Source organism: Crocodylus siamensis, chromosome 1 (assembly GCF_052110815.1).
Source record: "Crocodylus siamensis isolate JL-2025a chromosome 1, ASM5211081v1, whole genome shotgun sequence".
NCBI classification, from domain to species: domain Eukaryota; kingdom Metazoa; phylum Chordata; order Crocodylia; family Crocodylidae; genus Crocodylus; species Crocodylus siamensis.
The window spans coordinates 7,654,934-7,681,917 of NC_143395.1; the positions used below are offsets into that span (position 1 = coordinate 7,654,934).

The 26,984-nt window shown below is 41.9% G+C and overlaps 1 protein-coding gene across 4 annotated transcripts in view; it reads left to right on the forward strand.

Annotated features, from left to right (window-relative positions):
• RUNX2 (RUNX family transcription factor 2) overlaps window positions 1–26,984 on the forward strand; it is a 298,394-nt gene that overhangs the window by 83,474 nt on the left and 187,936 nt on the right. For all 4 annotated transcript variants that reach the window (XM_090030942.1, XM_090030935.1, XM_090030950.1 and 1 more), the window contains 2 exons: window positions 5,475–5,631; window positions 11,110–11,214. In XM_090030942.1, coding sequence (XP_089887068.1) covers window positions 5,475–5,631; window positions 11,110–11,214 — 262 coding nt within the window. The remainder of the gene's footprint in view (window positions 1–5,474; window positions 5,632–11,109; window positions 11,215–26,984) is intronic.

The following is a 26,984-nucleotide window of genomic DNA, read 5'->3' on the forward strand; positions in this document are numbered from 1 at the left end:
TCCCCGCCCTCTGCCCCGCAGCCCCCCAGACCGCGCTCCGGCGGGCTGCGGGCACCGCCCCGGGCTGGGCAAAGCGTCCCTTGCAAAGCCCTTCTTCCAGGACTGGCGGGGAAAGGGGGAAAGGAGGCGGGGGTCTGGTCTGGATGTAGCCCCCCCCTCCAGGGTGCACAGCCCTCAGGTGTGCTGCCCAGCACCTCTGGGAGTGCGGGCGGCAGAGGGGACCCGTCACCCTTGGTGGCTGGGGCTCCTTGGACCTGTCAGCCAGGGAAGGTCCCTCTCTCAGGCTGCTCAGACCCTGCTGGAAGTGTGGACCAACCCCTGAGAAATGCTGGTGGCAAAGCTTGGGTGCAGACACCATGGTTAAACCCCACCAACGGGCAAGAGATGGCTTTTGCATGCTTCCCAGTTGCGCTTTCTTTATGCCCGTGCTAGCTAAACACTTGATTCAGTGTGAGATGCTATGTGATTACCAGCTATCCTGCCCGAAAGGACTGGGATTGTCTTGAGGCAGCAGGTATGCTGAACTGGCCTTAGTCTCCTGCCCATCGCAGCTGTCCAGCGTGTCTGCATTTGCATGCATCTGTATTTTACATGTGTAATATCTGTGCACGTATGCTCTCACATGAGTAGCCAGTGTACCTGACCTTGATTTGCCACGCAATGATGTTGTAAGTTCCTATTTTGCATTTGGCCAAAAAGATCTTGAGCAAATAAAAAAATACATATGGATTCGTTGTCACTGAGGTGAAATTCTGTTTCATTACAGTAGTTTCAAACTAAAAGAGTACAGGGCTAGATATATATAAAAAAAACTTTGCACTGGAACTTAACAGAGAACAAAAGCAATTATCTTTAAAAAAGAAAGACCATCTGGGCTGTCCAGTAACTCAAGAGTAAAACGGTTCGCATGGAGTGCGCATTATGAAAAGTGGAACTGAAGTTTTATTGGCAATAAATAATATGTTGATGATAATATTTTGAATGGTGTGCTAAGTATATCATAATTCTCTTACAGGGATCTCTGGTTAAAAAGTGCTTTGGACATACCACTGTTTTAATTTAAAAAACAGATATAAATCACATGTAGAAAAGGAAGTATGTTGTAAACTGTGCTGGTTTTGATTATAATTTTAAAAAATCATGCTGGCTAAGTATTGCACTTGAATTTAAGCATTAATATTTATGTGAGCTGATGGGGGAGTTCTTGTTGAATGTTCTCAGTAGTAAGATTAAATTTGTGCATATCATTTTTTAGAGTGAAGAATGTTAACAACACACTTATTAACGTAGCTTTATAACTGCTTAATCATGTGCAGGTAGCTAAGATATAAAGGAAATGGAGCCTGTGGGCCTGGGTCCAGACTATATTCACCTTATTCATAGTCAGAGTTTTATGGTGGACAGCAGTGCTACTTCTTTGAGCACTACACCCAGCATTTGGCCCCCTATTGACATGTCTTTCTGGAGCTCCTTACATAGGGTTCTTGCACCAGGCTTGCATTTGCGTGGTTGGCCCTGCCTGATACTGATAATAGCACAAAGTCTTAGTCAATGTATGATAGCAGCAAAGAATCAATGTACAGTATTAACGCTATACCCAGTAGCACCAAGTAGTTAAGGGGCTGTCAACATTTCCACTCCAAGCCCCAGTTTTCAGAGTTTATAACTCAGCTGTTTTAAATAGCTTCAAGCTGAAACTTGGTATATAAATTATCAGCCCAGATGTATATTTTTAAACAAAAAGTAGTGCAAATAAGCCATTCTGTTTTAAGTTACAGAGCATTAAAATATTTTTTAATAGTATCAGATGCTCTTTTGTCAAACTCCAGGAAAAACATTTTTAATATGGCACACTTTGCTTTCAGGGGCCCATTTGATGCAAATGATGCCTTTCAGTATTTTGCAAGAGCAGGTATTGAAATGATAGCCACATTAGTGTGTGAAAATAGCTATTTAGCTTCTTCATGAGCTCATTTTTTAAACAATAGTTTTACTATTCAAAAAGCCTTATTACCTAATATTATTGCGTAGTATTTTTGCTTTGCATCTATAACTTCAGCCTTCAGAGCAAATACCTTGGCCTTTTCAAATCCCATTGGACTGAAACTGGGCAAACAGGTTGCCAGACCAGATGTGAATTGTTATATGAAAAATATGTAAATTGATAAGTAATTTTCAAGTTGTCAGAATATTTTTTGTGTGTGTTATGCCTTTATGTGCTTTTTTCCTGAGCCCTCATAGAAAAACCATGCTTAATTTTAGTCATCAGAATTTATAGGTAGTTTAATATGGATTGGTGCCTTCTGGAAAGTAAATATTTTGAAATGGTGGAGATATTTATGTTTGAAAAATAGCTAAGCAGCCTACATACTAGTAGCTACTTTTAATTCTTTTTCAAATTGTGCTTAGTACTACTGTCCCATGTTTTTTTAACAATGCATTTATAATCTTTCACTTTCTAGGATATTGTAAGTCGTTTTAAATTGTGATGTGTGGCATAGAAGTGGACAAGTGGAGTTTGCATTCTTTACACACAAAGTTTCTTGGCATAAACAGTTATTTTTAATTTACGAAGTGCCTAAATGCTGTATATTTTTCTCGGTTTCGATTTTTTTGTAAAGCTCTGGGCCAGAACACCGACATGACATACATACTATAGTCTTTGGATATTTCATTACAAAAATGTGAAACCACAGTGGCAAAAGTATTACTCTTAACTCTGTAGTAGAGCAACTGTTGGTGCAGAGTGACTGAACTTTGTTTTTATTGGACACAGCTCAGGTCTGCACCCCAGATTTCAGTCTGTCTTTTCAATGTGTCTTTCCCTAGTAAGAACAACATACAGTGATGTTACATAATACTGTGCCGGTGGATGTTGCGCATTAAGAATAGTAAAGCTGCAGATTTGATATGAACAATACTATGACCTGGAAGTGTCATATCCAAATTGTGCTGTGGTTGAGAACGATGAAATTGAGTTTAAATTAACAATGAGTATTTAAAAAAAAAAATTAAGGACCAGAGTGAAACCTATCGAAAATAAAGACACTTAGTGTTCTGGGTAGATGGGCCTTCAAAGAGGATTTAGTCTCATGCAGACTCAGTTCATTGTCTCCAGGTATTGCCAGCTATGCTATATTTTATCAGAAAAAAGGATTGATTAATTTTAAGCAACAGGAGCTCTGCATACCTAGACAGAAGGAGGTGGGCTGAGGATACAGTAATTTCACTGCCTCATCTGAGGCCCCTTGACACACTTGCACTTCCTCCTTTGCTCTGAGTTTCTTTGCATTTCTAGACTTAATGTTATTTTGGTTTTGTAAGATGTTCTAAACATATTTTCAACTTACAGTCAGTGGAGATTTCCCCAGATAACAAGAGGACCTAGATCTATAACAGTACATCTTTGAACAATAAGCAGGGGCAGAAATGATATCACATCTCAGGTGTCAAGGTTTAGGCCATTTTAAGTGAGTGGTAGGAGCAGATGCAACTGGGCAGCAGATGGTCCTGCATCTTCCTGTTCTGGGGTTTCTTACACCTCACTCTGCAGCATGTAGTGCTGGCTGCTGTCAGACACACAATATTGGCCTAGATGGCCCAGATGGGTCTTGTCCAATGTGGCACTTCCTATGTTCTTATGATCAGTAGCATTAAAATCACTTTAAAGTGAAATCTTTGCATGAAATCCTGACCACGCAGAAGGCAAATGCAAAAGTCTTTTTGGATTTTCGGTCGTGTTACCTGATGGTGTTTGGAAAGACATAAAAACATCATTTTAATCCATTGTATATAGCGCCTCAGCTTTGTTCTGTGCTTGCTCCAAATCAAATAATCTAAGAATTATTTTCAATAATGAAATCCACCAATTAAAATATTTTTCAGATTTTCTATACATTTGACATTCATTTTGTTGTTCAAGATAAATATGGTGCACAGCAAAAGGCCATATAATGCCAACCAGATTTATGTAGAGCTCTTAATTGTTTCCACTTAATAAATTGATGGTACAATTAGTTTCAAACATAACCATTCCTGGAAATCGCATTTAAAGTTGGGGTCATGACAAAGTATAATAAAATATATTTCTGGAGAAAGAGTTGATAACTCTAATGCAAAAAAGCAATAATTTACCATAAGGTGATAACAATTATATGGGCCAGGAGTGACATATATTCAGGGCTAGTATTTTTTTTTAATGCTTAATACCCAGAATTGCAAACCTTTCAAATCTGTATTTTTTATACCTTTTTCTTCTTATCATTACTATTATGATCACATGAGCATAGGGCAGTTATTTCCTTTGGACTGTTATGGAGAATCTTTGCTTCCTATATGAAGTATCATTTACATAAATCTGACTGAATTAGTGCTCCTGTTCTAATGTTACATTTGTTTTAAAAACTTGCAGTATACTAATCCTTATGTGCATCCCAAAGCATTTTCATAACAGACTATAAACAACTCTTTTACCTCTTTGCCTGCCATACAGCAGCTGTTTAATAAGCCCCAATAGCACCACACCAACTTAGGACAAGAAGTCATCTTCTTCTTCTCATGTCCTGTCTGAGATAGTTGCTGACGGGTCTTAGCAGAATTTGCAGATTCATTATAACCTGACAGGGCTGCAACGTAGGGGCGTCTGCCCTGGCCCTTATGGCAGTTAGAATTCACAAAAGGTGAAAATCCTGTATATATTTGAAATGCAAAAGGAAATATGTCGGTACAGTGCAGACATGTACTAGGGCTGACCACAGTCTACTCTTGTTAGAAGCATCGTGAGATCTTTCAGAGGTACGAGTAGATAAGTCCTCGGTTTTACAATGCATCTCAAAAAACGTCAGTCCCAACAGCACAGTGTTCCTTAAAAGCATGTTGGGGAATGCTCCAAAATGGGAAGTACAAACTGCTGATGCCCCAACACGACTCCTCACACCAGCAAGATGTTACTGGAAGTCTCCTGTCTATTTTGCCAAACCTTACTCTGTCTGACACGATCCAGTACTCAGGATCCCACCACGGTGATGGGAACAGCCTTAGCGTTTAAACAGAACACAATTTCAGCACGGTATGGCTGCTAACAATAATATCCAACTTTCTATTTCAAATGAAGTCTTGTGTATGATTTATGGACGTAAGCCATACTTCGTGTTTCCCCATCGCACTCTGGTTACTCAGAACAAAGTTGGCCTTCAAGATGAATTAAACCATATATTTGACATAGGGATGCTGACTGTGTCTGAAGAGTTAAAACAAAAAAGGAACTCCCTATTAGACTACGAGAAAGGGAGACAATACAAGATGTTTCTTTGTTTGATGTGGCATTTTGTTCCGTGTTCAGCTAGTTCATGACTATTCACCACAGTTAGCTAAAGTATCTGCCACAGAGCCTAATGTTTCGGCATGTAAAGCTGTAACAAATACACATTTTCTGTGTCATTTCAAGAGTCATTGCTGTCTCCTCCTTTTCACAGGTGGTGGCCTTAGGAGAGGTGCCTGATGGGACAGTGGTTACTGTCATGGCTGGAAATGATGAAAACTATTCTGCAGAGCTGAGAAATGCCTCTGCTGTGATGAAGAACCAAGTGGCCAGGTTTAATGACCTGAGATTTGTGGGCAGAAGTGGAAGAGGTAGGCCACTGCATTTTACATTTTTATAATGAAGTAAAAACAAAGTCTAGACATTAAACTGGTTCCACAATGAAATACTGATTAGCCTGTAAATAAATCATCATCGGCCTTTCATCTTCAGGGATAAATACAGGTTTTATTTGCAAACTTCAGCATTTGTCCAAACCAAGTTTGTTGTCTTTCTGTCTTGCCAAGTTTGTCTGACTCCTTACATTTTTTGGTGTTTTTATGAGATCTGAATTTTGAAAAAAAGATATATTTACAGAAGACATGGTGCCCTCTTTTGACCTCACATGGCAGAGTAGAAAGAATTAAGAGCCCATGTTCTGAGCTATATGCAGTCAGATAAAAAGATTCAGGGCATGGCAAAGAAAAAAAAATATTACTATTTGTCTTTAACTGTAAAGCCACCTTTTAAGTTTTCACAGGAAGAAACATCAGTATGGTTTTTTGCATCTCACACGTGCTATAGGCTATACACTTTATGGTCTCTGCTAGTAATTGGAAAGCCTTCCAGTGACTTCAGTTCACTTTAGGCAAGCTAGTTATGCGCTGAAAAAATACGTCTCATATACTCCATTAGTAACTTATTTAACATTGTAGACCTTCATGGTGAGCTTTTTATATGAGTGAAATGTAACTTCTAATACATTGCTTACTTCAGAATGGCCCTGAAAATAAAAACTTTCTATTTTCTATTTAGAGCCCTGAAGTTGACTCTGCTACTTAGGAGCTTCCTATAATCTGAAATCTATACTCCAGTCATAGGAAGCTTTTATAAAGATAGCAGGATTAACAAGAATTTCCTTTCAAGTTTCTTGCAACTGCTTTAACATTTGAGTTAATGACTGAAAGGATGTCTTAAAGGAAACTGACACTTCGGTCTTTGCTGAAGGGATCCTCAAAGGGGCTCATGATATCAGCTTCCGATTCAGTCGAAATATTTTATTTATTTAGCATAGATTTTCATTTTTATAAACCAGCTCTGAAAAAAGAAGGCAAAGTCTATGCTGCAAAATTATCAGAAAAAATCAAATTTTAAAATAATGTACTCTGCAAAACAGTTAGAATATATCTTTGAGAGAGAGACCATTAGTCAGAGCAAGTGAAACATCTGACAACTGTCTCTATAGTTTAAATCAGATTGCACATTGTTACAATTAGAAGCATTTGATAAAAATGATTCCGTAAGGGATGTTTCCAGAGACTACTTTTCGTTTTAGGAACATGGCCAATAATGTGTACTTCTCAGCTTCTAACTTTTCATTAAAAAACCTTCATAATAAAGCACAATTCTCCTGCAAAGGAAATAGCATATGAAAATGGAGTGTGTGAAAAGGATAACACCTTCCTAAGAGAAGGCGTTAGTCTCCTGTTCCAGTTCTCTTGCTCTCCTTTTAAAAATATTAGTGTCTCCTTTGTCTTTATGTTGATGGATTAGATGTGAAGTTTCTCTGGCTCCATCGCCAGTTCTGCTTTTCAATAAAAGAACAGTAGTATATCCCATAACAAGTGCTGAAAAATAACTGGAATATGATGTACTACCTGTGCACTGTGAATCTCATTTGAAACCTATGAAATATAGTTTCTATTAAAACATAGAGCATGATGACAAGTGTCTAAGGAATCAGGCTATATAGATATACACACACACACAAAACTTCTTTAATTTGGCCACACCCAAGGGCTTTAATTTATCTTTTATATTCTACAGATTTTGCACAAGAAGTTTTCTCTGATCAATCTGGGTAAAATCTATGGAAAAGCGATAGTGTACGTTGCAAACCCTCAACATATTTATTTAAGAAACTTCAAAGAAAAACAAAGGGTGTGCACTGTTTTACTATATTGGCTTTCTGAGTTTTGGCTAGTTTCCCAAATAGCAATTTTTATATTTAAAAAAAAAAGAAGAAAAAAGACAGACTTAACTGCTTGCAGACTTTTCACGCATGGAAGATGAAGAAAGCTTCTTTTGATGAAGTGTAATTATGTCCAAACAGAGCTGACCCCCTCCCCCTATATTTCTTATGATCTTAACGGAAGAAAGTAGGGTTTTCCTTTGAAGCAGCCGGGACTTGGTGGAGGATCTGAAATACTACATTCTGCTGCCAGAGGCAGGATGGAGAAATTGGTCCAGACTTGTCTTCCAGACTAAGACAGAACAGAGAGGGAGAGAGAGTGTTATCATTAATGTTAGATTTTTATAACTCCACTTAAAATAGCAGGGAAGGAAAGAGTAGTAGCAAACAGAAGTGAGAAAGTGACACCACAGAGCACAGACGTGTGTACTGGTAGGTGTGCGTCTTGAAGTTGTCAGTGGCAAGAAACTAATCCACACCTGCTCCTGACTTTACATTTACATCTTTCTGAGCAGTTCCCCCTTTGATCGTTGTATCTCTAGACTTGATTGTGAAGTCTGAATCATCACCTTACCATTTTGCCTTCTCTCCCACGTTTTCCTTGTTTCTGGTGGTCCGATGGCAAGATTTGATTTTTTTTGGACGTTTTTCTCTGCTGTTGATCCAGCGTAAGTTGGCAGCTTCATAGTTTTGTTTACGTGTTCTCTCGCACACACCTGAAAAATAAGCACCCTTGATACAGGGCCTTTGAGGTGTACGTAGGAGTCCCACAGATCTCAATCAGAGCTGTTTTTTGTGAGGTTTTGAGGTAGTAGCTAACATTTGGGCCTGACTGAAAGTCCACAGAAGTCATGGGTGGGACTCCCACCTTCAGTAGACTGTGGATCTGGAGCTTAATGTTTTTGTGTCTTGATGTTTTGAATTAGCATCTGGCTGGAAAATATGCAACACGCTCAAGTCGCTGAGTTTGCCTCTAAGATAATTTCTCTCTCAGCCTTGCACTTGAGCATATGCCAGTCCTGTTCATTACTATGTCAGCTACACTTGCATTTGTTAATGACAAAGGATGAATGGCTTGGGAGACACTAAAGAAACAGTGCCAGAAGATTTCCAAGCCAATTAGATTAATAAAAGAGGGTTAATATTAGTCCTTAGCTGCAACAAATAATAGCTTAAATTTTAAGGGCATAGAGAAAGCTACTAAAAAAAATCATGTAGGTTTGGTAGGTGATAAAAGATAGCCATGAAACCAATGAAATCTGTCTTTGGAAAAGTAAGCATGCTTGCAAACATATACCATTATGGTATATGAGCCCAATCCTGTGACACAGGTTACTTTCTGTGAAGTGTTGGGTGCCTTTAATCCCTTTTGATGTCATTGGAAATAGAAGCACTCAGGACCCTGCAGTACTGGGCTCTCATAGCACAATAATGTGATCTATTATTTATTAAGAGAGGTTGGCTCCCAAAAGACTGCTGCATTCCACTTTGGCAGTACAGTCACTCGGATGCTGGCCCAGGCTGAAGGCCAAATGCAGCCCTTTGTGTAGCGGGGTGGATGTTTTTGGTCATTTTATGGGGGTGGGATTTTTTAGGCTAGAAAATCTTGCAGTACTTGTCTAATGAATGAATTTTCCAACGGTCACCAGTACAGCATATCCTCCCGGTAGCTTTTCATTGACAGAGGCTTTCATGCCTGCTTGAGATATTAATAAAGGGATGAAACTCTAGGGCCAAATTCTGCCTGGAGGTGCACATGGAAGCTCCCTTGAATGTCCGTGGCAGCTGCCTCAGCACGAAGGAATGAAATGTCACTGGTGAATACAGATATAAGCAGTGGGCTGAATTCCAGGGGGGGTAGGAAAAATGGCATGAAACCTTGCTAATACACAAATAAGCACACATGCAGCATATGCTGACTTAGTAACATTATGACGTGTCTGGATTCTCCCTTCCCACAGCTGCCTTTTGTGTTTTGCCTCTGCAAAAAGACAAGGCATAGGGACCGCTGCCTGGCCTGGGCATCACTGTACGTGTATGCGTTAGGACCGTGTCCATGGTTCTGCTGCTGTTTTCTTCTATCGTGTTTATTCTTGAGGCCATCGAAAGAGCTTTTTCCCTCCTGCCACCAAGGGTTTGGGGCAACAGTTTCTGCCTGTTGTCAGAATTTAGCTTCTTAAATTTTCCAGAGCCTGGCCTGAGTCTCGAACTCCCAGATTTCAACCTAACCTGTGTCTCTTGGAGAAGGGGGCACAGCTGGAGCACAGTTGCACCTGGAAAGTCATTTTACTCTAAATGACAGTTATATTCCCTTCAAGCGGTCTCTGTCACATTCTTACTCTTAAAAAATATGGCCAAGACCGTTTAAAGTCGCACGCCTGATAATAAATGATGCGTGTCCCAAGCAGGTTTGGAAAGTATAAGACTTGGGTTAAAAAGAAAGGGCAATGACTGTATTTGACAGCCAAAGTTCTGTTCTGTATTATGCCGTATATGTAACCTGTTCTAGATTAGGCTTTGGAAAGATTGCATTAAGTTTGTGCTGTTACATATTGTTTAAGATTTGTGTTTTGATCGAGTACCTTCAGAGTTCAACAAAGGGAAAAACAGGCACCGGCAAAAAAAAAAATAAAAAAGGGGGAAAAGAAAAGAAAAGTTAGAAAAAAAAAAGTTTTAAAATTCTGGTAAAGTATCAGCTTAAATGAGCAGTAAAGCCTGAGATTGCTGACTGTTTTATTGAGTCACTGTTGTACGCCCACCTTTTCCTGTCTTGAAACAGTTTTCAGTTTTGACTATCTGACATGACTAACCGTTGCATATCTAACTGATTACAACTGTCAGTGAGTCTCCAGAACAGAGGCCCGTGTCTTCTTGTGAGAACGCACGCTGAAATCCAGGCTGCTGGATTTATTTCTTTATTTTTAATTCCTTCAGTGTGCCAAAGGCTCCAGATCACCATGTTCAAGAGTTGGGTGAAATACAGCATTGAACGTTTAAGTTGCAGATCTGTGGCATGCGATATTTTGTCCGTGCACAAAACAATTTTTCACTGTCCCTGGATAATTATTTCAAGATTTAATAACTGGAATATGTGTAAAGGGGGGGGTGGGAATTTTTGTTCCAGTAATGATGATATCATCATATTACCACAGGCTTATTAAGGATGGGAGATGCTAGCTCCCTGTTAAAATGACTCCCATGAGGAATATATATTCTTTCCTCATCTTATTGTAGTCAATTGAAACAAATGAAATGATAAAACCATGTGACGTAAATACCACTGGGCCACGTTCTGCTTTCTATCTCACTCCTGGAGAATTGAGTAACTCTTAACATTAACTGAATGGTTTTGAATTCACACCACTTTGAACAAGGGGAGAATTTGGCTTAGCAGCAGCAGCAAATTATTCTTATTCTACTATTATATAATGACCCAACATTAAATAAGGGGTGTTTAAACTGTCAACACCCAGATATATTCCTGACAGCAGAGTAAAACTGAAGGAGAAGAAAACTCCTATAGCCAGCTATGTAAACATCCAAGATTTTTTATTGAGTATGCATGGGTCTTCTTTTCATATTATAATAAACCGTTCCTTTTTTCCTCCCTTTTTTGTAGGGAAGAGCTTTACCTTGACAATAACTGTCCTTACAAATCCCCCTCAAGTTGCTACATACCACAGAGCTATCAAGGTTACCGTGGATGGACCAAGGGAACCAAGGAGTAAGTTTCATAGTCCTATTTTATGCTTTTCCTGTCTGCTGGTGGGAGTCTGTACAAGTAAAACCACTTGCTGTTGTTTAATATCATACATTTCTTTGGCAAGCATATGTCCCCATTCGGCAAAATAGATGAGCTTAGACTTAATTTTAATCACGCTTAATTTGAAAACCACTGGATTATTCACATGCTTCAAGTTAAACATGCTTAAATGCTTTGCTGACTTAGGGCAATATTGAGCCTGATTCTTACTTAAACCGAGGCTTGGTACACCACACTGACACTCTTAAAGGCCCTGAGCGTCAATGAGAATCAGGCCCATTGTTTTGATATATAATTTGAATTATGAACAACAGACTCAACCTTGCAAGGCATTGAATGCCCTCAGCAGGCATTAGCTTCAAGCTGGGGATGTTCAGAAACTGATGGGAGATAGTCAGCATCTTGCAAGATCTGTTCCAACATATGGGGAATAAATGCAAAGTAGGTATTTTGCCTGTGAGTTCTTTTGCCACCTGACAATAAATGCATCGAACACCCTGATTATTGAGAGCCTCGTCTTGCTGAAAACTGGGTTTTCCTGGCATCATGTCATTTTCCATCAGTGGACTCACCCCAGACCCTTGAGAGCAAAATGAGTAATCATAAAAGCACTGGAGTGTCAACACAACAATCTTTTGAGTGTTTCCCATGTAAAGAAAATGTGGGTTTTTAAATAAATACAAGGAAAACACCACCATCCTGTCACGCACCCGCATATATTTTTTATAACATGTACACTCCTTATTTATCAAGAATCTAGCTGTAGTGATTGCTGACTTTATTGTTCAAACAGTTGTGTTTTGTCATGTTCCAGTAATTATTATAGCTAGCACCTACTATTAGGTAGATACAGTCAGGTCTGGTTAATCCATCTTGATCTGTCTGTCTGTCTGTCTAGCAGCTTTAACTGGTAATCAATCTTACATCATCAGGTACCACTAACAAGCCAATCCTAGGCTTCTTAATCTAACTAGAAACTCTTTTCAAATTGATTGGGATTAACCCGGTCTGCCTGTATTTTAAATTATATTTAGAGATTAAGGATTATTTGACGAGTAACCACATAAAAAATCCTGGTAATGAAGTATTTTGAATTATTGCTTTGCCTTTGATCAGCAGCTATAGATGAAACCTTTTGGGAGCTCTTAGGGAGTTTTATTTAAAATACTGCAAAGTTACCAGTAGACAGAATTGTAAACAAAGAAGTGGTTCCCCTGCCAAGACAGCCAGCATTGCAGGATCATTTACAAATGAGAGAAGAGACATAAAAGGTCTTCTGCTTTATGTAAGAATTGCCTTATCTTTGTATTTTCTCCCTGATCAGCAAGTGAGAACAGTCGAGCAGCTCTGCTCTTATAAAAATATTTTATTCCATAGACGCCTCTGGTGTTGCCTGCTTGGTTTCTTGGGTTTTTTTGGTCCTGTCCACTCTCCCTTGTTAAATTAACTGCACTACAAGGATGCTGTGTTCATTTGTGACAGCTGCTCTATCTGGCCTGCTGGGGGATTTGGGATTAAATGAACCCTTGGCGTAACACCGATGGAGTTAGTTAAGTTAGGAATGATGTGCTCATTTTTATTTGGATGCTGCTTCCACGTGTTGTTGCATCAGTGAAAGAGGAAATCTCCATGCGAAGTACGGCATGAGGAGGTGGGAGGAGGAGAGTGTAGAGAGAGTAATATGTGAATAGGCTGGGATGGCTCAGACTGTGGTAGAGTAATCTAATTAGGCTGGGATGGCACTATGCCAGAAACCACCGGAGCCAAGGTAAATCTATGTTAAAATAGCTAAGTAGGACTTCCAGGATTCACCTACATTTTCTATTTTAGTTGCTATGGGCTAGATTTTCATAGGCATTGGGCACCTGCTCTTACTGACTTCACTTGGGCCTGTGTATGTTCGCTAGCTCTGAAAGTCAGTTCTTGTACCCTAGCTGGAGTTCTTGTGCATCTAGTTTCCCTTTTTCTTTTGAAAATAAGTCAGCCAAGTGTGGCCAGAAGGGTTTGCTTTGAGCTTAAAATAATATCTGCTTGGTTTGCTCTTCAAGTCAGTTGGTTTGTCATTTTGGAGCAATACAGGATCATAATACCTAGAGACCCAGTATGGGAGTCATTAATGTGAATGGTAGAAAAATAGTTCTGGAAAAGGAATTATTCAGTAGAAATTTCACTTAAAGAAATTTCCGTTCTTTTGTGAATCCCTCCACTAATTTTTGGCCCAGTAGTGATTGCTATTAATCTCTGCAGTAAACAAGAACAGCTGGAATCCACATTGCACAAAGAAAGCTAGGTGATTGGGAGAAATAATGAATCTTAAACCAGTGGCTCCAATAGCAAATGTATTTTTCTTAATGAGTTATGTTTCAGAAAACAGTGCCCCTCTCTGCCAGGACCTGCATTTTGCTCAGACGTCCAAAGCATGCTATCCTATTTTTTCCTCTCTCTGGCAGCTAAACCAGGGCTGTCACATCACAAACAACTTCTTTTCTTAATATACACATCTGGCGTTGGCAGTTGGACCAACTTCATAAGAGCACATGATCATCATTCATTACAAGATTAAAAAGTACCCCATGGCATCATTGATGTTTTTTAACTTTGATCTTTTGCAGTTGTGATTCATCTCAGTTATAAAACTTCCCTTGAAAAGAACACAACCAATGACTTATTAGAACCTTCATCCTAAGTAGCATAAACATAAAATTATGCACATCTTTACAAAATGTCATTTACTTTGCTTGCCAGCTTATCATTTTAAGACATGACATCATGCTTAAGATCCTGAATTTGTAAGACTTGTTTATAGGCAAAGCACTTTGACCTTCTGTTGGCAAGTTGACTGGAGAGAACAAATGCTGCGTGCTTTCCAGCAGCAGCCGTAGGAGCAGTGGCCATACCACAACAGACATCCCAATCATTTAGAGCCTGACTTTAAGAGGTGCTGAACAGTCACGACACCCAAGGACTTCAGTTGGTGTTTTGGATGCTCAGCACTTTGGAAAGTCAGGCTGTATAACATATTCGCTCTCTGTATTGTGTTAAAATATCTTCCTGTGGAAGTTTGCTGCCTACATTTCTCTGTTATTATTAGTGTAAAATATTTTAAATAGAGACAGTGATGTGAGGAAGAGCTGTACATTTCTACTTGGGGGAGAAAGTAAACATCTTCCTGTGCCTTTTCCAAGGAAAGAGAGCTTTTTCTTTCGCAAATTAACTCACTGTGAGCGCGAGTACAGCCCAGGAAGTTTACACTGCTGGCTAGGCTTTGTGTTAGATCAAATTGTAGCACTGGTAGTGGAGGCTGAAGTGCAGAAAGGGTAGGACAAATTTATGCTTTCTCAAATACCTTATTTATTCCCTTATTCACATTAAGTAACCTCCTTTCTTTTATATATATAGACCTATCCTCCAGCTCCAAGACCTGAAAGGAGGTCTGCCTAAGAGCCTACTGCTCGTGAACTAATCACTGGCCTACAGATATAACTGTAGAAGAACACAAAATTAACCACCTGGTTTCTTCTGGGGCTCAGTTGTATGCAGCCTCGGTTGCACTAAATGAGTCTTGGGAAGAAGTCAATCCCAAGTCTGTCTTGGGAAGAAAAAAGAAACTCTGCCTTGTCAGCCCATTGTGGCACCTTTCGAATAGCAAAGAGGTTTTGCTGTCTTACACTGCTTCTGGTTGAAGTAAGTGGCTATTGGCAAGCACAGAGCAGGAGCCGTAACAGGGAACGGGTTGTGGGGTATATACCTTGTATGTGTTGCTTTGGTTTTCAGACTGCAGTCCAGGTCTCATTAAAGGTAGTCTCCAAACTGATTGACTGCATTTTGTGATAGCCTCATACAAGAGAGGTTCCAAACTTTCTGCTGAAATGAATTGCTGGGGAAAAATCTGTCTGCATTTCACTTGCAGGTAGAAAATATATATAATCTGCAGCCAAAGCCTTGCAAGGTACATAAGCAATGAAAGGTATGAGCAAACACAGCCCTTTTGTCTCTGCATGTTACAAAAGACAAGCAAAAGCTAGCAAGAGGAGCTGGTTGTCCTGAGTATTAACTGTTTGACTGACTGGCTTATAAAATACAGAGCAATGACTGAGATTTTTGAGATTCCTAGACTTAGAAGCGTAACAGTTTTTAGGAAGCTCTCTCTCTCTCTTCTTTCAAGGGCAGCGAGTGGAGGGATACGTCTGAGGCTGGTGGAATGTGCTTTTGAGTAGAATAGCTTTAAATCTCCTTCATTTTTTATTTTTTTTTGTTGTTGACTGACTGTCAGGAGCTGGGCTGGTGGCCAAGCAGGAAATGACACATCGAGAGGCATTTGTGTTGTGCAACATTTTGTGGAACTGATGCAAGGATACATTGCCTGTTTACGCATTCCTTCACTAACAGACTGCATGGCAGTAATTTTATTCAGCGACACATGGCACACTACAGCAAGGAGCTAGATCCTTAACATCTCTTTATGCAAAATTATCACAGCAGTTAAAACATGCTGTGTGTCCCCTGTTTAGAATATTCCCTGGCTCGCCTTCAAAAACCACTACACCAGCCCCTTTCTTCCCTCGGCGTATATTGATTTGAATATGTTTTTCCACGGTGGTAGGTTTGTACAGTCCAGGGCAATGCCTTTTTTTCGGAACAAAAGTGTGTTTTGCACAGACAGGTTCCACTTTATGCGTACATATTGTATTAAATGGAGTTTAGCAATTCCTCAAGCAGTATGCATTCCAGAAGCTGAGTATCGATTTTTGTACGGACGCGGTAATATTCTGGCACGCTCAGGAAACTTTAATTTAAATCGACACTGAGAACCTTGAGGTATTCTAAAAAGAGTGGATTTCTGCCTAAGCCAAAGTTAGAGTATCTGAGCCTGTTAGTGATCTTTTTCACACTGGTAAATCTCCGTTGAGATCAGTTCGGTTATTGCAGATTTCTACCAGCATACACGAGAAAACAAGGCACAGAAAGAACCTGTAACACAGCGGGGGCAACCTTTTTAGCAGATGTGTCACAAATTAGCCATACACCCTCTCTAAGTACCATTCTGGCCCCCTTCCTCTACCCCAGCGGTTCTGAACCTTTTCCAGTTGGCATACCCCTAGGTCTCGGAGTCAGACCTTACGTACCCCCTTTCAATGGGAAAGTAAATTTTTTTAGGCCCTTCGACCGTTTTTAGGCCCTTTTCATGTACGCCCTAATGAGGCTTCACGTACCCCCTGGGGGTACATGTACCCCTGGTTCAGAACCGCTGCTCCACCCCATCTGCTGCACTGCCTTCTGCTCCTGGCTGTGGGCTCCTCGCCCAACGTGCTGCTCTGTTTTCTGCTCCCTGCCCTATCTGCCACAGTACTGCCTGTCTCCCTTCCCTCATCTGCTGTGTGCCACATGCAGAGGCTGTCCACACCATTTGTGTCACACGTGCTACGGGTTGGCTGTCCCTGCTCTTAATGGGTTGAAAGTTGCTGCTGCGTTGCCTGTTATAGATATTTATATTCCCTAGTGTTGCAAGCAATGCCACTTCACAAGAAGTGAGCTGAAATGTGATTATTTGGGCCAGGGACTGGCAGCATACAGCCCGTGGGTCAGATTCAGCAGCAGAGCCACTGGATTCAGGTTGGTGGAGCTGGAGGGCTTTGTACCTGTACCTGGCATAGCGAGGGCTGGGCTGGGCTGGGCAGTGTCCAGGTGTACTCGTGCTGCTGTCACTTGTCCTCACCCTCCTGGCTCCAGATTGACACAGCCCAGGTGGTTTCACCCATGCATCAGCAGTGGGGGCTTTGCCTGCACCCAAAATGGGGCCAGACAGCTGGGAGCTGTGCCTGCACTGCCCCTGTCACTGCTTCTTCCAGTTCCCTGTGTCCTAGCTGCAGCATGAGTGCAGCTTCCAGCCGGTGGGAAACTGCACTGGGGCTGAGCAGATTCCAGCTGTTTCCATATTGCAGTCCAGGGGCAGGGGAGGGAGATGGGGAGAATAACTAGCAGCGCAGATGCAGTTTGCAGGTATTTGATCCCAGTGCAGCTCCCTACAGGTTGGAAGCAGAGCTGGGAGCTGGGAGAAGTGGTGGTGTCATGGCTTGTCCCCAGCATGGGCGCAGGGAAGGCCTCCTCTGCTGATGGACCTAGCCTTTGTTGGACCAACACTGGTTGCAAAAGGTTGGCAGCTTCTGATCTAGACTTAGCTATTCAACTTCCTGTAAGATTCAATTGGTATTTTTATACCATGACTATCACTATTGTGCCTGACACTAGTTTCTGCTACATTAGGTAATACACTTAGGGCTTAATCCTGAAAGGTGCAAAGCAACCACAACACTTATTAATTGCTTTGGGATTTGCAGATTTTAGAACTTGTTGTGGTCAGGCCCTGAGTTTCCTGAGCAGTCTCATGGTTTCTGAAGTGGTGGTAAAAAGCGCCTTTTGACTTCAGTAGTGTAAGACTAAGACCAAGCCTTGTTTCTTTAAGATGCATGTGTGATGTAAATTGGGGAACATCTGTTTCATCCGAAACTGTGCCCCTGATTTGCATTGGCAGATGAAGAGGAGTGTTTACTTGCTCATCAGTTAAGCTATTGCACTGACTTTCAGAGGGTCTGGAATAGTTGAGTTAGTATTCCTTGTTCTAAAGAACATATCAAGGTATTTCATTGTATGTACACTGCAGAGTCACATTTGCTTTTGACACAGGTGGGTGTGTAACTCACTAGTGCTAGGATACTTACAGTCATCTTGAAAGCAATATATGTTACTGGACTTGTACAAACAAGCTTGCAGATATACATCACAACTCCTTTAAGTCACCATTTAATGTCAGGGCACCTTAAATGTCATGTTTTGTCCAGTTTCTAGTGCTAGGGACAGCCCCAAAGACTTGAGTCCCATATTTTATCCACAGAGCAAGTACAATATAAGTAGCAGCTGCATGAACGTGACCCCCACTGTCTATGTGCTTGCCTCTCCCCTGTCTGAAGGGTGTTTTGGGGGTGATTTAGTCTTTGTGACCATTCAGTTCTTATCCATTCTGTTAGGACTGCTGGAGAAAGGTTAATTATTGACCACTGTATTTATGAGGTAGACACTAATCTGCTAAAACTAGACGGCAACTGCCAAATTTATTCATATAAGTCTCCAGTCAGCTTTCAGGTGATTATGCCTTTTTATCCCTCTGTCCAGAGCCTGGATAAACTGAAGACGAATGATTTTACATACTCTCCTAAACCATCTAATTTTCCTATAACTTGTACTTAAATGGTGCAGTTATTCTGAAATCTGCATAATCCATACGGCATTCAGCAATTCACTCTTCAGGAGCTGACAGCTTTCCAGTGATGCCTGGGAAGGGTGGAGACTGACCATGTACTTAACTACATGGGTAGAGGAAAAATCCTCTAGGAGATTATGTAAAAGCAGGCGGGCAAGTCTGAACAGAAAACCATTCCTTAGAACATAATAATCAATAGGAAGACAGCTCTGGTTGGTGTGTTTCCACTGCAAACAGATTCTTTTCAGAGTATTTGTGTAGGTAAGTGTTTCAAAACAGGCCAATCCCAGTCCATTTGACATATACCATAGTATAGTCTGAGGTTGCAGTTTATTAGTATTTGTATTACAAAATCCGCCCTGAGCGACAAGAGAAATTATGGCATGCCTAGGGGCTTATAATCTACATTGAGAAGGCAGGTGCAAAAAATGGATGCAACCGAGCAACTGTTGGCAGTGGCAGAGGTGCTGCATTTCATACCTTCATGTGGCACGGTGTCTACATAGGGGAAGAGAGAATGCAGTTGTGATCTGCCAAAACCAAAAATATTAGTAGTAGTTTTGTGATGCCTCATTGCAGGAGGGAGGGCAGGATGCTATCTTAGAAACTAACTTCAGAGAGGCAGGAGCTTTTGTAGGTAACAACTTCATCAGATGTTAGGAATGGATTGTCATTGTCTTAAATCAGTTTAGTTTTTCATGAATCCCAGATTTCTTTACAGGCTTTGTAGGACAAAGTTACATGTTATACTTAGACGATACTAAATCTGTGGCATTTTAAGCTGTGTTAAAGTTAGACTGTCCTGTGAGCAGTTGCATGTTGAGGATTAATACCATTTCTTGCCCGCACAGCCCTGACTTGCCACTAGAGGGCTGGTGAGCAGGGGGTGTGGCTAGAAGCCCAGTTATATGGGCTCTATCCCTGCTCAAGGGGGGAAGGGTCTGGCAGCAATGCATCTTGGGATGCTGGAGGACTGCAGTTTGCTCATTTTATCTCTCTGCAGCAAACTGAATTTACCCTTAGCACTAGGGTTACCATATGTCCAGGTTTTCCCAGACATGTCCTCTTTTTGGGTCCTCTGATCTCCATCTGGGTGGTTTTTTGAAATCTGAACAGATGTTTGGGATTTTGCTTTCTTCCTCTGGAGGGAGCAGAGGGAGAGCGATTGGAGTCAGGGGGTACCACGTTTGTCTGTGCATTCACCCGCATGGCCGGTATGCAGGCAGGCAGGGTGGTGGGAGCAGCCTTGGCAGCTGGAGGCAGGTAAGTCTGTGGGGAGCAGGGGCTGGAAGGCCAGGGCTTGGGGACTGTCTAGGGGAGGTGTGGAGGGGATGGGTATATGGCGGGGGGTAGGTGCCCATTAGTACCGGGGCTGTTCAGGTGTGAGGGCTGCAGGATGGCGAGAGGTACCTTTCCCTCCAGTGGGGAAGGGGCAGGGGGCACTTCAGGGACAGTGGAGAGCTGCGCGGCCAAGCTAGTGGCACTGGGGGCCGGTGCCCGTGTTTGCAGGGGTGGAGCATCTAGGAGACACTGCCCATGGGGTAGGGGGCATAGCCAGGCCACCTGGTGCAATGCAGGAGCTCCAGCCTGGGGTGGGGGTTGCTACAGGCATCCTCTTCTCCCCCCTCCAGCCTGTGCTGGGGTCAGACTCACTCTGCCGGCACGCACACGAGCCAGAGCCACCGCAGTGGCCATGTTGTGGCCCAGTCAGGACAGGGACAGCTGGGGGGGGGCAGGCAGGCTTCAGGTTGTGAGTGAGGGGCACCAGCAGGGCTGTGGGGGCTGTGGGTGGGGAGTGAGGGGCACTGGGGGTGGCAGGGCACTGGCAGCACCAGGGGGCTGTGGATTAGGAGTGAGGGGCACCAGCTTGGCCTGTGGGTGGGAGATCGTGGGTAGGGAGTGAGGGCCACTGACAGGGCCAAGGGTCTGTGGGTCAGGAGTGAGGGGCAACAGCAGGGATGGGGGGCTGCAGGGTAGGAGAAAGGGGCACTGGCAGGGCCAGGGCTGTGGGTTGGGAGTGAGGTGTCCCCCTAACAGGTGTCCTCTTTTTTTGGAACTGGCAATATGGTAACCCTAGTTAGCCTAACACAAGTTGCTAGCATGGGACGGAGTTAACCCTTGCCTGAAGTGGTATGATTTTGAGATGCTCAGAGGGTACTTAGCATGAGTTAACAAGCATTAATGTGCAGACACTCATGTGTTAAGTGTTCTTAATGTAGTCTAAGCATAATGTGTAACTTCACTCATAAATAGAAATCACTTTATTCCCCAGTGAATGCAGTGATCCTAAAGGTGGAACCTGGAGCTGTTTAACAGTGCACCACCGTATGTCAACAATGTTTAGCAGAAGAAATGAATAATAATATCACCTCTAACTGAAACATCATGGAGGCATCAGTAACGATTCCATATTGGAAAATGCCCTCAATCCTAGAACAAAGCTCTCTACTTGCACTTTTCAGGGGGCCTTAAATGACTATACTAATACACAGGTAGGGCCCTTGTTTCATGGCTTATCTAACTGAGGCCATCTCAAGGAGCCCAGTGCTCCCAGGGCTGTAGTAGAGCACTGATTAATTGTTCACTCGCTCCTGTTCATGTAAGGAGTTAGTTAAACCTGAGTTACTTCCCAAGTAGTTAGCTTGGGTCTCTCAGCAATGTAGCCACAGCGGCATGGAGCTCAGCACAAGCCAATCACTGAGAATATATACAGCCTAAGTAAGTTTTTCAGCCTGCTCTGAGCTCTGTGCTGATGCAGCTCCCTTTCTAGCAGTACTTGAGCCAGCTAGTGTAGAGCCAGCTTGGTACGTCCACTCTGTGATTGTACACAAACAGTAATGCCTATTAAGTCATCGGTACCACTTCTTGCAGCATCTCTGAGCTCTATCATCCAAGAACTGCCCACACAACCTTGCTTAGCTGGTGAGAAGTGATAACATCAAAGCCCTAAGTGAGCTAGCTACAGACAGGGTTTTTAACAATATTCTCCATCTAACTAAAACAGCAGAAGGTAGGGAAGGAGGATATAATGCACTGTGAATGTTAGATCAATATAGCTCAGAGAGCAGGTCGGACGGTGCTTGGGTTCGGTACTGCGCCAATCACCCCACTCTTTTCATCTTCTATATAAAAATGATGCTGCTTCTTGTTTCTGTCTTAACTTAGCTGTTCATGTGCAGATGCATTCAGGGAGAGGGATTTTCCTTACATTGGCAATGCAAATATTAGTTCAAGGAAGGAAGAGCAAAATCTAGCAATAAAAAAAGGCTCACATGCCCTTTGCTCAAAAATATGCTGTTTGTGCCTACAGCAGTTGCAAGGTCAGAGAAGAGTTTTAGCTGTATCGACACTAACTGCATACCACAGACATGCTTTGGGGTCTGCTGGCACTGGGCTTTTCTAAATGCTTTCAAGGCTTGTGCTTCTGTCCTTCATCAGCATATTTTACCTATTCCTTCCTTATTCAGATTTATACGCCAGCTCCTCATTTTGTCCCTGACATATAATCCTCATCATTGCACAATGCAAACCCTTTTCTTGAATACCACTTGCTTTTTTTTTTTTTTTGCTGCTGTGGCCCTCCAAGTCACCTGCCTCTTGCAAAGGGCTAGATTCTTATAAACTTATTCAGTAAAATGTATTTCTTTGGAAGCTGCCTTAATTTTAATGGGACTACTCAGGGCATAAAGTAGGTATTACCTAGGATGATTAGGATAATAGACTCTCTGCCACAATAAACCAGTGCTAATTAGTTTGATACTTCCTTGTATCTTGATGCTGTCTGCAAGATCCCCAGTATACAGTCAGTTTGGTCTTAAATACCGACTCCAGTGTGAGTTTTCGGACAGAAGTTTTTAGGTTGTCCCACATAGGATAATCTTTGCCTACATAAACACCAATTCATATAGCCTGGTTTTAAAATGCATTCAAATCTAGTTGTTGCATTTCTAATTGAGTATGTTAAAATACAGTAAATTCCAGGTCCTTAATTTTCAAGGCAGCCTAATTTTCAGAAAGTACAGAGTCACCTGAAAAATCAAGCCCTTTTCATGTAGGTTAGCTACCAGGAAAATTAAACTTCTCAGAATTGCTACTTGCTATTGGAAATTCAGACCTACATTCCTTAGCAATGCAGAAGTTTGTGAGTAACTGAGCTGTGGATATAAAAAAGAACACTAATAGTATATAAAGCCAGTGAGAAACATGGAGAAAAAGACATATGCTTCTCATAACAAAGATGTATCTACTTTTGCATTTGTGCAGCACCCAGTAATACTTAAGCCCAGATCCCAATTGAGCCTTTTAAACAAAAATACCTTACAAATAAATAAATTTAAGTACATGTCATTATCATATATTTTTAGGTATGTAAAATCCCCAGAAGTTTATTGGTGCTTCAGAGTTCATCACAAATTCCTAACACGTTGAGCAAGCACTTCCTCTCAAGCTCTAATTTTGCTCCTTGGTTCTCATTAGTATAAAAGTTAAGTATGTGGTACGTGCTTTCTGGCTTCACACTCTCATCTTTTGACTCTCATGTATCTACTTTGTGGGTTGCATTTAGGAGACTTGGGAGACTGCTTGCTTTTGCATTTGGTCTTTATCGTTGCTGTTGTCATGAAACACTTGTTTGTAAAACCAGCACTATAATAAAATTAGCACCTCTGCAAGTAGATGTGTTGAACACGCAGGAGGGCTGAATGGCAGAGATCTGAGTGTAAATTATGCAGTGTTTCAGCTCCTATGCTAGGCAGTCAAAACAAGAGTCAATAAAAAAGGACATATGGCTAAAAGTTTCCAAAGTGCCTAAGGGATAGATCTTGAAGGCACCTACATTTAGGTGTAAGGGCTGTGCACCTCAGCCTGGAAGGGTAATCCAGTTTGAGCAAGTAATTGGGTTTAGGTGCATAGGATTCTTATACTATCAAAGGGGAAACTAGGATGATTTAGAAATCCTGAAGATGACTAAAAGTAGAAATAGGATGTGCTGTGCGCAGGATGATCTGAACTCATGCTGTCACAGATGCTTCAGTGGCTGAAAGGGTGAACATTTTCTCCAGTCATTTGAAAGTCATTTGCACGTAGGGATCTTTGGCAGCAGTAGTGCTGCCTACATTTTACCCAACAAAGTTGTGGCTTGAACATTTATCCATGAAGTGGGTGGCCTAGGTTCTAGGTCCTCCTTACCCTGGGGAGATTAAAACCTATATGTCTTACTTCCCAGGATAATGCCCCAACAACCAGGCAATATAAATAATGCTAATTTTCTATTGATGTCTGAGAGGGAGATATTACTGAATAAATGGATGAGTTTCTCTATTTTTAATACTCACTTCAAATCTATACTGCATACAAACGTGATTATATTAAGACAACCTTACAGAGATTGCAAAATTTGAATAAGTATTCAAAAGGCATGAAATGCCAGACTCAAGGTTGTCTTTGTAACCTTAATTCAGCTCCTAAGTACATATACATTATGAGATTGTCTTTAATTACACCCTCACATGTTATTTTTGCCCCCAAACTCCAGCCCCATTCAGTACGCAGGATGGACAATACTCATTTAATGAGCAAGTAGGCAGTGGGTGCATCTACATGTGCACTTTACAGCGAAGTTGACTAATTAGCTCTGCAGTAAAGCATCACCATTTACATGTACACCAGTATTAGGGCACAGTAAACTAATTAACTCTGCCAAAGAATAGTACTGTCAGAGACTCCTTAGGATAGGAGACTCCTATGACGGGGTAATTTACTGTGGCGAAATGAATGTATAGATGCTGACTGGGTGTGTTAATTGAGCCTGGTCAGCCCAGCCAACCCAGGGCTTGCTCCATCCTGACTCAAAGTGCTGCTGTCCCAGGTGCACATGTATAAGCTGTGCCTGGAAGCAGGTGACTAGTGCAAACTGCACCAGAGTTTATCACTTGAACTTGATAGTGCATTTAGATGCACACAATATCTTGTTTTCTCCTTATTATTCAATGTATGGCCCAATCAGTGCTCACTACTCAAACCCCATTGTGAAAATAAAATGATCTATTTCCTTCCTGGCCTTTCTGTGGCACTCTTCAAGAGTAAACTGGATGCTTATTTTGCTGGGATTCGATGACCCCAGCTGACTTCCTGCCCTTTGGGCAGGGGGCTGGACTCGATGATCTCTCGAGGTCCCTTCCAGCCCTGATGTCTATGAAATCTATGAAATCTATGAAATCATCACTATGTGAGCGCTTCATAAACATGAATGGTTATTATCAACACACCTCGTAACTGGGGAAGGGGTGTTATAGATGGAGCACGGAGGCAGAGAGAAAGATGCACATCAAAAGCATCCACTGATTTGATGTGCTTATGAGTTGATTTTTCAGACGATGCAGCACTAGATATAGCACTTTATGTATGTTTAAAGTGCAACTCTCCATTGGTCCAGTTGCAGCTGCAGTACTGGGCACTTCTAAAAGTCAGATCCTGGGTCTTGAGTCAGGCTCCCAGGAAGTGATGACAGGTGCACAGTTAGAACCGCCTGTGGAGGGAGAGTGGGTGAAGCAACTTGACTAACATCACCCATGAGCTCCGTGTCAGAGCTGGGAGTAGAATCCCGTTCTCCAGGGCTGCATTCACCTGTCTTAACCATGAGACCCACGTTTCTTCCTGCAGCCTCTCCTTCATTCACTACACCCCTTCTAATTTATGCAACGACTGAGGGAGGGGACCTACAGACAGAAACCTCCTTACTACACAGCCTGCCTCATCCCTAGAACATGTGCATCCCATGCACTGAATGAAACAGGAGGCCTGCAGAAAAGATAGCGTGTGAGCAGGTAATGAAATTCTGTTTCAGAATATACATCCACTATGGGTTGACCAGGTAGCCTGAATTGAGGCATCTCCTAATTTTTAAATAGTTTTTTGCAGGTAATGTCCTAGCTTTTTTAAAAACATGACCTGAAAAACAATCCAGAAATCCCACTTTATGGTGTCATTTTGACATGTGTTTGGGTCATCAACTTCAACAGTATCACACAAACCTGAGCTGACAATGTTAACTCTGAGAGCCAATACAATAACAGTGAACAGTAGTAAGTTGTCATCCTCTATGGGAGCCAAGCCTCTGGAGGGAGATGAGATGTTCTGTAAGTTTTGAAGATGTTTCCATTCCCGGGACAGGAGAAGACTATGATTGAGAGGGCTCAGGCTCTTCTGACCATTCCCACCAACTTCCAAAAATGACCATTTCTGCTGTCAACCAAATTGTTCTTGTTCCAGTCCTGTCTCTCCCCACATTTTCCTCACTTAGTAGTACAGTCTGGGACTAGCTCAGGTTTCTCATTCCAGTCCCAAACTCGTTGCCCAGTGTTGGATCCCAGTCTCTGTTCCTGCCTAACAGGGTTTTTCTTAAACTGAAATCTGCCCACTTCCCCTCCCCCTCAGATGTGGCTCTTGTGCCCTCTGCATTTGAATCAGAGAGGTTACTCCATGATGCCTGGACCCATTGTTAGCAACAGAGGCACAAATTCAAAGGTCTGGGCCTTTTATTAGACCAACTAAAATAGTTGGAAAAACTCTTCTTTGCAAGCTTTCAGGTACAAACGCCCTTCTTCAGGCATAGGAAGTATCTGCAGTTGTTTTGTGCTCTTCCTGGATGTGATAGAATAGAGGCCAGAGGCCAGTATGCAGGAATGCCAGCCAGTGAAAATGCAAATTGTGGCAGACAATTAGTTGGTCTGATAAAATATTTATCCAAGGAACCTCGTCTGCCTATGTCCTTAGACCGACACGGTTACAACCAACACCCCTGAAGGTCTGGGCCTGGAGCTGGTCTGGCTCACAACAGATCAAAGGTCCAGAAGTGAGGAAAGTCTCATTCCGTTCCTAGCTGGTGCATGCTCAGTGGGTATGTCTACGAGATGCTTACTGCGCATTAGCCTAATCACACTGCACAGTTGTGTGGCGGTTAAAAATCATGCTAATAACCTCCTGCACAGTGTTATTAGGCTAATGCACACTAAGCGTCACGAAAAAACCATGTGCCGGTGCTATGGTGCAGTAACTCTAGTTACTGCATGTTTAGTTAGTACTGTGTTAAGTAAGTACTAAACTAAACGTGCAGTACCTAAGGCGCATTAATGAATGTGTAGATGCGCCCCGTGTAGATGAAATCTTCAGTGAATTTATCTGCTAACATCTAAGGAGTCTGTATAGAGTGTATGTGAAACTTGGCCAGGTTTGGGTGGATTGGTGTAGGCATATCAAAAAGCACGATAGCTCCCTACCAAATTCAACACCCTGTTCCAAATCGCTGGTGTATTAGAGCTTTTCAAAAAAAAGAGAAAAAGGGTGAGAGGGAGAAATGCCATTTTTTCCAACATGGGCAAGACAACCTATTTTTTCCTAGCTCATTCCTACAAATGGCTGAACCCTTTTGACTGAAACTAAAAACAAAAAGTAGAAGAAAAGCAGCCTGAGGCAG